Source organism: Pholcus phalangioides, unplaced genomic scaffold, assembly GCF_987345545.1.
Source record: "Pholcus phalangioides strain wild (caught in Gottingen) unplaced genomic scaffold, Ppha-v1.0 ptg000039l_1, whole genome shotgun sequence".
Lineage (NCBI taxonomy): Eukaryota > Metazoa > Arthropoda > Arachnida > Araneae > Pholcidae > Pholcus > Pholcus phalangioides.
Window position 1 is genome coordinate 15660643 of NW_028301625.1, and position 13463 is coordinate 15674105.

The following is a 13463-nucleotide window of genomic DNA, read 5'->3' on the forward strand; positions in this document are numbered from 1 at the left end:
TATATTTGATGCTAGAAATCTTACAGCATGCACTAAAAACACTCAGATCTGAGCATTTTCGAGGAAACAAACTGCAATTTTTCTTAGCACATTCATCCATTTTGAATGACATGGCTCAAAAGCCTTCATTAAGAGAGAAATAGAGGTATTTCTGAAAAGTAATTCCGAGGTGGACACACCAATGCATCGAGCTTGAGCAACAGTAATTAGTGATGATGGTTGGAGTGAAAATTTGGCTCACTGAGTGTTATGTTAGTCACATCCACTAAAAACATTTGTTAACCGAATTCGTAATCGCCAATCGAGTCTGAAAAACCGTACAAAGGTCTTTTAGTAAGCTGAGAAATTCATTAGCCGAGGTATCATTTTACTGTGTATTTCTATCCACATTACGCTGATATCGAGGCAGCGGGGGGTAAGGGGTTTAACTTCAGATTATCGAGGATTTTGGTAATCGTGAAATACAGTTTATTCTGTGTGGCTAGATTTAATTTTTTTTCCCGTTTGGACGGGGAAATATCTAGCTTTTTTTTCGCTTCCGTGAGGATATTTATCTCTCAAAGAAAAACATTATAAATTTACTGTAAATCGTTCCTTTTTGTAACAATCTGTTCGGATGGAGTCTGTAGCTGTATCCACTTATAAATAGAAGAATCAAATATGATGAGTTTAGTTCACACAGAGAGCTGCTTGATTGCCGATGGCACTGCTATCACTCGATTTAATTCATACACAAGTGAAATACAACAGAACCAGGGCCGTAACTAGGCTGGGGCAACCGGGTTGCTGCCCCCTGCCCCGTTCTGAATGACGCCCAACAAAAATAGATATTTATTTTGCATATTAGTATCCCTTTCAAAGGGCCCCAAGAAAAAGTCTGCCCCGGGACTCCGAGAAGGCACGTTACGGCCCTGAACAGAGCAGCGTTGGATTTAAACCATTTTCCCTTTGAAAGCAATTTCCACGTGCAGCTAAAACACACTATTATCATACCATCCTTTACAAAAAAAACGTGATACCACACCACTTACAAAAATTTAATAACCACTAATAACACTTTTATGGGAGATTTCAAAAATTGCGATGATTTGCTACAACTCTTTTTTTCCAGAGTACTAAACCGGCCGTTGAATCGAACAATCACCTGTCCCGGCTTCGATAATGTAAAATTGCCGAAATCTTAAACGACTACATCGCACCATTCTCTCGATATGATGTATATAAAAATGACCTAGTGGTGCAACATGAATTAATTTCATCTGAATTTATATACTACACTCCCTCTACTGTATCATGCAATGAATAGACATTTCTGTATTTAAAGCTAAAAACGTTATTTTCGAACGTCTATTGGGTTTTTTTTTATGCAAATGAGATGTTATTCAATACAAAATAAAATCTCTTCTTGGTCATTCACATTCATTATAAAATCCATATATGAGCCTATATTTGTCTTTCCTTCTGGGAAAATTCTGTTTTTATATACTGTATATATAAGCTGTTTTTATAATTCGGTTTTTATATACAAACTGCAAGCGAATGTCATTCACATCTTAAGAAAACTGATTTGGGCATCAGTTTGATTTGATGCTTAGGGGTAAAAAGGAGAAACCTTACTTCATTATTATGCAATTGTGTGTGTGTGTATTGACCTCTCTCTATATTTTTTTTCGCGTGCACTGAAATATCTTAAATGGTACATCAATGATTGTGTTTTTTTCCATGTTAGCGCACCCTTTATTTTGTAATTGACAACCAGAAAAGCGTTATTCAAACAACTTGACACATAAGAATTGTTTAGGTTCAGGCTCATTCACTAAAGCATAAAAATGGTTTCTTCTTTTCACACACAATCACAAACGTGTTCGGCAGTTTAATGTATTCTCGTTGTACATACATTACAAACTCTGTAAAATGTTACTCAAAGTTTCAAAAAAAAACACAGAAGTTGGAGAATTACCTCCCAATTATAGACACAAAAAAAAAGTTTCCCCTAATTGTTGTTCTGAAGGAGACTCGTATTTCTACTTCCTTTCGAGGAAGACAAATGGCACCTGCATAAGAATTAAGCAGTTCTTCAGGAAACGCACCAGTTAAGTGAAAGTCAATGAAAGCAGAGAGAGAAATTAAAAATGTATCCGTATATAAATCATAGTAAACCTTTAAAGTATCTATGGTATCGGATATCTATACATGCGAGAGAAAGTAAAATTTTCATCGACGATGAAATGTGCAGCAGGGAACGTGCAAAAAACAATTTTTCTGCTTGGAGATGTATATGACCTTAATGCAATCACAGAATGTGGTAGGTCTGATGGTCAGAAGCCGAAAAAAAAATGTCAGTCGTATCCAGGTTGGAAAACTGTTGTTGCTGTTATTTCTCTCCAATCTGGTTGCGTTATCTATTGTAAACAGAGGTAAGTTACGCTACCAAGGGGGCATATACAGTGTCCTGATCTGGTAACCCTAGTGTGAATCCGAAGGGACCTAACAGAGGCAACTCTCTATGGGATTGTATGCTTCCGCATCAATATAAGGACCTACTCCTATTTTTATATGCAATACGTGCATTAGATATTGTACGTGTACAGAGCAAGTTCCTTAACTGTTTTCTTATAAAGCGTTGATTTAATATACTTGTATGATACTCAATTTTATGTTTTAAAGTTATATTTCTAAACTTTTCCAGGCAGTACCGCCATCACCTTGGCCTTCCAAGTACCAAAATGATGCTGGCACCTGAGCCACCTGGGTTACCACCATTGGAAGTGAGTCTTTATCTTGTACTGGGTGAAGAATAATTCGAATTCAACTCGAATGAATTGAAGTGAGTCATATATACCTTTGTGCAAGGGCGTACGCAGGATCGACCTTTGGATGGGGGCAAAAAAATATTTTCCCGAGAAATTTTGAGTTACCACCGTTCAAAAAGCATTTAAATTAACAGAAATTGATTAAAATAGACGTATACAAGGTATTTTCTTTCGATACTTTAATTTTTGAACGAAATATTATTTTTTTACTAATCTTTGATCGACTTGGGGGGGCTACGAGCTTCCTATACCTTCTTGCGTAAGCCTCTGCCTTTGTGGTAGGAATTGGATCGTTTCGAAATTATTTTAAATATGGAAACCTGAAGGACACATTTTTGTATCGGGGGGGGGGGGGGATTGAGAAATGCTAAATATTCGTTTTTTATGGAACACAAAAATAATTCCAGAGCTAGAAATTCTGTCCTAGCCAAAAAAAATCATTATTGCATTGTACCTACAAGCCTCGGGAGAAAGTAGTGATATGAAGTTGTTTCTGTTGTTCTGGACTAGGGTCAGCAATAAAATAACGTTTGCCAAGTATTTTAGCACGCTTAATGACCACCTTTACCCGTCTCTCAATGCATATTTTCTTCTCTGAAGACTGGCATGTTCCAGAATGATGATGCTATGATATATTTCACCGTGTCCGCACATTCTCTAGCAGGGCCCCCAGGCTGGTATCTTCGACGAGCCCTCAGTGAAACTTCTCAAGGGCCCCCTCTGTAGTGAATTTATGGTGAGAAAAACAAAAAAAATAGTCCCGGGCCCTCCGGGCTGAAGCCTTGTCAGCCCCATCCTTGTGGGGGCTATTTGTTTTTTTTTAATTTTAGAAAAATGTAGTTGGAAGAGTAAGAGTCAACATTCGGATCACCTCTATTCACCTCTATTATACAACACTTACAATATATACTGCACACTGCTTGGCGAAAAACAAACAAAAAAAGCCGAACACACCAGTTTTTCGGATCGCCTTTAACAAAATTTGAACAAATTTATCGGGCGTTAATTTTACGAGGTCAACATTCATTTTTCGTAAGATAAGCATCAATGCTTCACCAAAATCCTCTGTGGATCCAGGAAAAGCCGTCTTACTTTTCACAGTTCTCCTATAATAAGTTCCATAGGCTCCCGATTGGATTTTAGAGAGGATTTTGTGAATGCAATCATGGCCCCCACAAGGGGTGGGCTGGCAAGGCTCTAGCCCTGGGGCCCGGGATGATTTTCATTATTTCTTGTTTTTCACGCTATAAATCCACCATAAAGGAGCCCGTGAAAGTCTGGTCGGGGGCCCGTAAAAGACCCCAGCCTAGGGCCCTACTCTAGGATGTGGGGGCCGTGAATACAATCGAAGTGTCCAAATGATGTCGATCTTTTCAACTACTTGTGCAAAGTAGGAGAAAAATGTATCATGGGATTGTCAGTTTGGAACATGCCACAGTCTTCAGAACAGAAAATATCCATTGACGCACTGATGAAGATGGTTAATGATTATGTTAAAATACCATAGAATACTTTTTACTTCTGATCCTACTCCAGAACAAATGAAACAACGTCAAATACCAACACTCCCTCCTGAGGCTTGCATAGTCAGTGCAAAAATGGGATACGACTTTTTTTGGCCAAGCAGCGTATTTGTTTCATATTTTTCTCAGTTAGTTTTATTCATACCACGAAAGAATAACGGTGGATGTTCCTTCTCAAGCTAGGAAGTTTCATAGCTTGAATCGTGCATTTTTTATCATGGGTTTCACCTTCTTATATATTCTTTTGCATTTAATTGACTGTATTATGTATCTCGTTTCTTCTTTCAAAGGCCATTTATATGGATCAGCACTTGACATTTTATGAGCAAGACCATGGTAAGCAAAGTGCAATGGCATATTGCAATCTTGAACCCATTGGCCTAGAACATGACCAGATGCCACCAGGCACTCCCCATGACCTGCAACCCCATCAGCGGCAGTTCACAATTTTTGAAGGTAAGTGAACATTTTTTCTCACTGTAAGATACTGCCCGATCTCCTGGTTAAAAAGTTTCGCACAGTGATCGATAGACCCCACAACGGTACAAGTATCCAATCATTACACTTCACTGGAAATTTGAAATATAAGTTGACAGCACTAACTTCACACGCTTCAATTACTTCTGAAGGAGGTAGGGGAGTAAAGTAGATTTGCCAACAATGGGGATGGACCGAAGTTGTTATTCGGCTATGTACCAATGCACGGTTTACCTTTCTGACTACGCCAAAAGAGCGATATATCACCAATATCATCCTCTCTAACGAGTTTTCAAACGTTATTGGGTGTTCCTATCACTCCGCAAATAACCCTTGCAAATAGCGCTAAATCGAGTCTAGCGATAGAAAATAATCGCCAAACAACGATAGATCGTATATTGGGAATTCACGTTGTGCTCGATTTAAAAGAAAATGTTCCCAACTTATGATTCCACTCACATTTACCCCTGAGGATACACGGAAGAAAACGAATGAATAAATAGCATTAGTTATAGCACAATTTACAAAGAGGTAGCATTTCCTACGCATTCCTAGAGATAAGCAAGGTTTCTGTGCATATCTATACTTGTATGAACACCAGGCTCGGATCCAGGGTTGTGTGTCAGGACGGAGGGGCGAATTATCGTCAAGTAAACGTCACAAAAGTCGCCTATAGGTGACGTTGCTCTGGTGAGACAATTGATACATACACAGCCGAAAATCAAAATTACATTCACTGGCGTATCGTTTCCAACTCACAAACTCAACATTTTTTTTTATTGGTGGTTTACACAAACGAATCGTACGGAGGAGCTTCCTAAATACATCTAGGAGGTACTAGTCTATTAAAGACGATTCGATCGTACCCACCACGAATTATCGAGGACTTTATCGCCCTCTTTACAAACCCATCATATTCTCATCCTTCCAGCGTATTTGTTGGGGTTACGCCCTTGTGTCACCTATTGTTGAATTTTAACTACACTGCTCAAAACAATTAGGGGAGCTAGCAAAAAAGTGAAGAAAACCGTGCGAGACAGCCACGTATTGGCATACAATGGATAGTACACGCGTATCAATGCGCAATACAGAAAAAAGACGTAAAAAAATTAGGAATTAAGCTTTAATTCTTTGAAAATATGGAAAAAACATGAAAAGATGATTTAGGGCAACAATTTGGTTACATGTAAACGATAAAAAAAAGTACTGTTTAGACATGATGCATGAGTTTTAATAGGGCGTGTGGTCTCCTCGAACAGCTAAGACTGCTGCACACCTGTTTGCCATGGATGCGATGAGGTTATCGATCAGACTTTGGGGAATACTGTTCCACTCCTCAAGAAGTGCAATCTGCAAGTCTCGGACAGTAACAGGCGGCCTTGGTCGCGCAGCAATGCGTCGTGCGAGCATGTCCCAAACATGCTCGATTGGATTCAGGTCAGGAGAGCACGCTGGCCATTCCATACGCTGTATTGTTTCAGCTTCAAGCATGTTCTCCACCAGACGAGTTCTATGCGGTCGGGCATTATCATCCTGGAAAACAAAGGAATCTCCAATGGCTCCAGCGTAAGGGATGACATGAGGTCGCAGTATCTCGTCTGCATACCTTCGGGCCGTCAAAGTGCCATTCCGAATGATATGCAGGTCTGTACGTCCGCCTATGCTGATTCCACCCCATACCATCCAACCAGCTCGTCTGTATTATGAACTTTCACGAACGAATGCGGGGTTATTTCGAGTGCCCCTGTCCCTCCATACCAGAACACGTCGGGTGTCACACTCCAGACTGAATCGGGACTCGTCTGTAAACAGCACTTGGCTCCAATCATGTTGCTCCCAATCTCGATGTTCAGCAGTTCTCGATGTTTCTTCGGGCCGCACGGTGGCGTGGGGTCAACGGAATGCAGACCATTGGCCTACATGCATAGAGCCCTCCCTCATGAAGCTGATTACGTACTGTTTGGCTGGACACCCTTCGTCCTGTTGCCAAGAGCAACCGTCTTTGCATCTGCATAGCATTCTCTGTTCTGTTTCGACGGGCTGTTAACCGTACATACCGGTCATCAGTTGCTGTAGTGGCGCGTGGCTGACCTTGCCCTGGTCGACGTTTAACATTTCCTGTTTCTTGGAATCGATTCCACAGCCTTGCAACAACACTTCTGGCGACTCCAACAGCGTCCGCAACACTACGTTGTGTTTGCCCGGATTCCAGTCTGCCTATAACACGCCATGCCATGGATTCCGGTAAATCACGTTGTTGAGACATCCTCAAGTCACCTTGTCTAAAAAAAAAATACTGCGCAATCGAATTTCACAGTTACGGCAGTAAAACAGACGTTTCTGCAACATCCCGATTTCTGCCCTTATCTCCTTTTTCTGGTTTTTGACGTCATGAACTTTGATTTGCATATGAAGTTTTCTTCTTCCGTTTCCTGCTAGGCTTTAAATTATGGATGATTCATTTTATGTTACTTATCGGTATACATCTTTGCGTAATTTTGTTAAAACCATGTGCTCCCCTAATTGTTTGAGCAGTGTATATTTTCATCACTGCCGAGCAAAAACGAGAGAATTTGCAAGATTAAGCATATCGGAACGCGCATGCGTAAAATGAGATTAACTGATATGTGTGAGATTAAGTGATATAAACCGATTTCTTCAAATAAAGTATTTTCGGCAGTTATGTTACTGATAGGGTTGATTAATGATTAATTAATGATTTTGTTTTGTCGTGACGACTTGCGTGCGGGGCCGGCGTTATCAATGCTTCGTAAGCAACGTTTCTTCGTTTATCAATTCACGCTTCGTAATAAAGCTTGTTGCAGCGGCTGGCTGTACCATTATGCTGATAAACAATGAATATGCAAATTTCACCCTTTAACTTCTCCTTCAACATTACAAGGAGACGCCAAGTTGCGTGCTTTCTCCAGCTGACAAATTATCTAGTTGCGGCTCTGTTGAAAGGTACCGTGGGTCACTCGGGAGATCTGGAAGTATGCCGCGGTCCACTTGAGTGAGGTGGCACGGGCCACTGAAGTGCTCTATAAATGTGCTACGAGTCACTTAAATCCTCAGTAAATATGTGACGCTGATTTCATTTTAACAACATTAGTTTGAGGTAGCAGGCCACACATTTAGCCGGAGGGTCATGGGCAACTAGATGCTTGGTCATCCGGGGCAAGTGCGCATTTTGGCGCCCCCCTCTGGTCCAGCGCCCGGGGCACGAAATCCGCCTGCTCCCCCCCTAGCTGCCACCCTGGTCATGGGTTTGAGCATATATGGTTTGAAGGGTAAAAAAACAAAAAACAAGGATCGTTCCCGGCTGCAGCTCTGTCAGCCCCCACCTTGGTGGGGCCACGATTGCAGAACAGTGATTAACCTCCAAGTACCCTGAGCCAACGCTTACAATTTTTCTCGCTGTTCGGTGGGTGCTATTGCCCAAATTTATTGCCATCATTGGCGTACGCAAAGGAAGGGGGGTTTTGGGGTTCTAACCCCCCCTTGACCCAAGATTATAGTGTTATTTTGCAGGAAAAAACGTAAACCCCCCCCCTAGAAGGGAAAAAATCTGAAACCCTCCCCCCTCGAAAAGTTTCTGCTTACGCCTATGATTGCAATTGTCTTTTTTTTATTACCATAATATAATAGGACATAGTTTCATAGTTCTTTTCAGGCGGGCTTGAGTATTTTGTGGCCTGGTGCGACAAAAACTCTACATCATCTGTACACTGACAACACCGGCTATAGTAGTCTGCTATAACTGGTATTGACGCGGTGCATCATAATAGAAGGGCTCACAATGGAAGTCTACGAATTATCTGCCCAGAGTTACAACTAAATACTCTTTCAGCTATGGCAAGCATGCATTTTGCCACACCCCTCCCCTCCCGTGTACTTTTAAATACAGTACGTCGTTACAGTGATAATTCAGCGCTCTGTCTTGTCCAACACCCCATAGCTAATGTGGGGCACGTGCCCACAAATGTACACACACACAAAGCGCCGAATTTGGCTGCCTTTTGCATTATAGTCACGGGTCCCTTCCACGCCATTCTGCCTCGAAGAAAAACCGACCCAAGTTCGGCCCTGCTAATGTGAGTCTGGCGAGCGCCGGGGTGCTCGAGGACACTGGAAGATCAGCAAAAATTATTTTAGAGAGCCGCAAAGCTGTTCTTACGCCCGGCCCTGTAATTCTGATGATGATTGACACGAAAATTCAGCTCACCACATGCATGGGCGGAGATACGGAGGGCCTGGGGGCAATGCCCCCACCCCAGCGTCAAAGGTGGAGTCGACTGATCTAATGTATATATGAATTGACATCATCATCATCGTGCCCCCCAGCAAATAATGAACGTGCCCCCCCCCCCCGACTTCCAGGTCTATCGCCGCCTATGACCACATGGCTGCACCAGATTAGCATCCATATCCACGAAAATCTTCGTTAGTCGAATCCGTATTCGTTAGCCAAGGCAGAAAAATCCCGAAAAAAATCTTCGTTCACCGAAAAATTCGTAAGCAGAGTATCACTGTCAGTCTAGTTTTTATGGATCTTTTGCCTCGATGATTAATACTGTTTTATCCATAACGGTTGATGGTGCTGCCATCTATCAATGAGAGAATCAAACCTAAATCTCTCAGAAAAAGAAATCTGTGCTTGATTTTTGGTGCTGCCATCTGTAACTGAAAAAAAAAACAATAACGCTCCTCTTTTGCGTGAACAGATCAATATATTACTGCCAAAGTCCGAAATCAGCCCAGTTCGCGGCCCGGTTTGGGCTTTCGTCTTTTTTCGATCGGCCCCTATATATTGATCCCTACGATTCGGGGTCAACCCCAATGATGGCGAATTTATTTTGATAATTATAGTCATATACGGTTAGCTACAGCAACCCTAATAACGACTAACGGATACGGAATATCGATATGTTAGGGATCGATATATAAGGTCCGACCAAATCCTGTCGAAAGCCTGAAATTCATATATTGGCCGGGTCAACTGTGCCGGCCAGTTCGTGAACTGGTTAATTTCTTTCTTTTGGCAGTAATATATGCAAAAACAAACTCAAAAGGCTGCAACTGCGCATGCAGATTTAACGGCGAGAGTATTGGACTCGTGGCCTGGGCCCCGAAATATCCCAACTTCAGTTATTTTCTAATTTAAGGGGGCCCAATATTTTCTTTTTTCGGCACCCTGGCCCTCAACCGATCTTAATCCACACTTTCTATAGCAGAAAGCCTCGCGTTGGCATCACTGAAATCGTTCATTTCGCCTGTAGCCATTGGATATACACAGTAGCAGTCCGACGTATGCGAAATCTTCATTTTATTTTTTTTCGGTATATCCAATGACTATAGGTGAAATGAACGACTTAAGTGACGTCACGAACTTCACACGGAGGGTTTCTGCTGTAGAAGGTGAATCCACCTCTGCGCAACTGGCTAATTGAAAGTAGAAGAAAAATTAAATTCAATCGGCGCAGAGAAGGATTAATGATTTTGCGGCTTTTCTCCTAATCTTGACCATTCATTACTAAAATTTGCCGCCCCTTCGAATTTGCCACCCTGCGCTATAGCCCGCTGAGCAAACCTCCCACTCCCTATAAATACGCCTCTGTCTCTAAGTCGCTCCCACTGGTGCATTTACGGGGGGCTAAACGTGCTATACCCAAGTGCAGCAAGTTTGGAAGAGCGGCATATTTAAGCAATTGGTGGTCAAGTACATTGAATTATGACATGAGAAAGGTGACAAATTTTGAATATTCCTCAGGTAGCAAAGCCATAACTCCGTCTCGAGTCACTTCCATGCTTGCACACTCTCTATGTCACTCTTTTCCTCGCTCACTGACCTGGTTTCTCGCTCTTTAGGTTACTATTTTGGTTATTCACATGCTTGCACCCTGTTTTAGTCACTCACATGTTTGCACACACTTTTGGTTTCTCACACTTCATTGGCCGTAAATCGTTTTATTTATAACGATCTGCCAGAGATGAGCCTGGTCTAAAACGAAACAAACTCCCAGCTCTTGCATGCTTTCTAAGTTACCCTTGTGGCCATACACTTGCTTGCACGCTGTTTTGGTCACTCACGTGCTTGTTCTCCGTCTGTGGGCGATACAAATTTTGCCACCCTTCTATTAGACGACTTCACCATTTTCTTGACCACGCATTCCCAAATTTGTCGTTCTGGGCTATAGCCCACTTAGCCCCCCCCCCCCTCATCGTGCCCCACCTGAATCAGTGTGAGCCTACATTATTTTTACAGTTTACGTTCTTATAAACTTCCGTGTTATATACGGTAGTTTCCTTTGAACTTTTTTTTATTATTAATACCGTTTTTTTTAACGTAAGAAAAATAATCTTTATTTTGTTTATTTACAGATTTCACAGACATGTCTGAAAAACAATTTCAGACAAAACCACCAATGCTCTGGGAATCAGGCGATGTCATTGAGTTTCTAATAAATTGGGCTACAGAACAGCGGGTCGATCTGCTAGACATTAACACACTCAATTATAGCACACTAACTGGTCAAGATCTTTGTCGAATGTCCAGAAGCGATTTTCTGTCGTTAGACAACCACTTCGGCCATTCCATTTACGAAACATTGCAGTTTCTTCAAGCACAATATGGTTTGTATTCCTTTTTCAGTCATGATTAGGGATACGTAATTTGCGTATGTATTTATGAAATACATGCAAAATTGGCTGATTTCAATGAATAAATGCTAAAGTTAGATTTTACTACTTTCCCGCGAAATCTCGGTAATTTACACTTCTTTCTGAGCTGAATTGTTTTGCATTATAACTCATGAAGTACGAGCTCAGTTGACTTTCGTTTATGAGTTCTGTCCAAAAATTATGGAACTAATCAACAATTTGGAAGGGTCTATCTCGCATCTTTTCCTGAGCACCATAGTCAGAGCCAGTTCTGAACATTTCTGAAGTGTATGTGAATGATATTTTGATAATACTATTAATAAAAAATCCCCCCTCCCCTTCAGTTGGTGCCCTAAAAATCGCCCCCTTCAGTTGGCACCCTAAAAAGTCGGACTCTTTCAGTTGGCACCTTCTGCGGCCGCGTAGTTCGCAGGATTCAATACCCGGCCCTGACCACAATCAAGGGTATTTTTGAGTAAAGACAGAAAAAAATTGGCAAATGATAATGATGAAATTGATGAAGAGAAATATTATGCTGAAGACAGCATCAGAGAGATGAGTTTAAATAAATTTATTTTACATATGATATTCTACGCAACATGTCAACCCTCCAGCATATACAGTAGTAAAGGTCCATCTGAGGCCGCGACAGCAATTAGGCCTACATCATCTTTGAATCGAAATTTATTACGTAATATGGAAAGAATACAAAGCCTTCCCAAAATATTTTTTCTTTAATGACATACCACGGGTTGGATACAATCATAGTTTTCAGATTTTTAACGCAGTAAAAAATGCTGCTACTTGAACTATGCAATGGCAGCTATTTAAAGCCTCCGTAATCCCGGTAATAGCGTGGATGTTGAGAAATATTTTAGTATCATAATGCCATTATCACTGACAAAAGGTAAAGATTAAAGGAAGAGAATATGGGCACTATAAAATATTAACTTTTAACTACGACTTTAATACTCGTAATTCAACTTGAAATAAAATACGTCGTTAGTTTTGTTCGTTTTTGCTAATAAATTAGATTTTTTTTTTTTTTGAGAAATTTACGTATCTGTAGTCATGATCCTATATAATTTTCCACTTTTGCGGCTCCTTGAAAATAAGTTTAAAATTAAACTATTTTCATGCTCAGGGTCAAGCTTGGGAGATATGGATCATACCCAACAGACCCAAACGATGCTACCAATAGAAATGGTTGAGGACGATTATAATACAAGAGAAAGGTCTGGTTATAACAACGTCTACGTTTTAGATGCTCAAGAAGGTCCTAGTCCAGCATCCGCATATTCTGGTTGTGGTAAGTAACGATCATTTTTTGAAGAAATTATTGGATGTAACGGCACGTGTGTAACGTTTTCTTTTCACTTCGGTTACTTTTTTTTCTATTGCTTCTGTCTCAATTACTACCATCCATGTTCTAATAACTGTTTGTGATGCATACGTTCTTGCGAGCTTATTTGGTGCACCCTTCGCAACCAGAGTTATAAGCACACAACGTTCATAATTTCTCAAGAATTCTTTTTAATAGAATCACTGACCGTGAAAACAAGGAAAGTGTGAAACCATGTCACCAAAGGTACATACAATGAATTATCATCACACGATTAATTAACCTATTGTTTCAGTTCGAAGGCTGAACATTACAATAGATTATTTGAACAGAGTAAATACGTGGCACATATCAATTTTTGAGTTCGGACGCAATACTGAAGATCTAAACCAGTAAGTATTACGTATGTTAAAGGACGCAAATTGTGGACATTTGTAATAAATTAGCTGGAGAGTTTACATATTCACCGTGATTGTCTTGCCTCACTTTTATGAAGATTGCCTCGACAACTGAAGTTATTTCACGGATAAGTACTTCACGGTAAAAAATTTTGAACTGGAGAGAAATTCTTTTTGTTAGTTTCGATACAAAACGAAATCGGTAAAATCTTTTTGAACACGTAAATTACAAATATGGAATACATAATAC

At 40.7% G+C, this 13463-nt stretch overlaps 1 protein-coding gene across 1 annotated transcript in view; it reads left to right on the forward strand.

The window, feature by feature from the left end:
- Window positions 1–13463, forward strand: part of LOC149065619 (ETS homologous factor-like) — a 97004-nt gene that overhangs the window by 68118 nt on the left and 15423 nt on the right. Inside the window, exons 2-5 of the mRNA XM_089253696.1 lie at window positions 2690–2768; window positions 4627–4792; window positions 11195–11446; window positions 12618–12782. Coding sequence (XP_089109822.1) covers window positions 2690–2768; window positions 4627–4792; window positions 11195–11446; window positions 12618–12782 — 662 coding nt within the window. The remainder of the gene's footprint in view (window positions 1–2689; window positions 2769–4626; window positions 4793–11194; window positions 11447–12617; window positions 12783–13463) is intronic.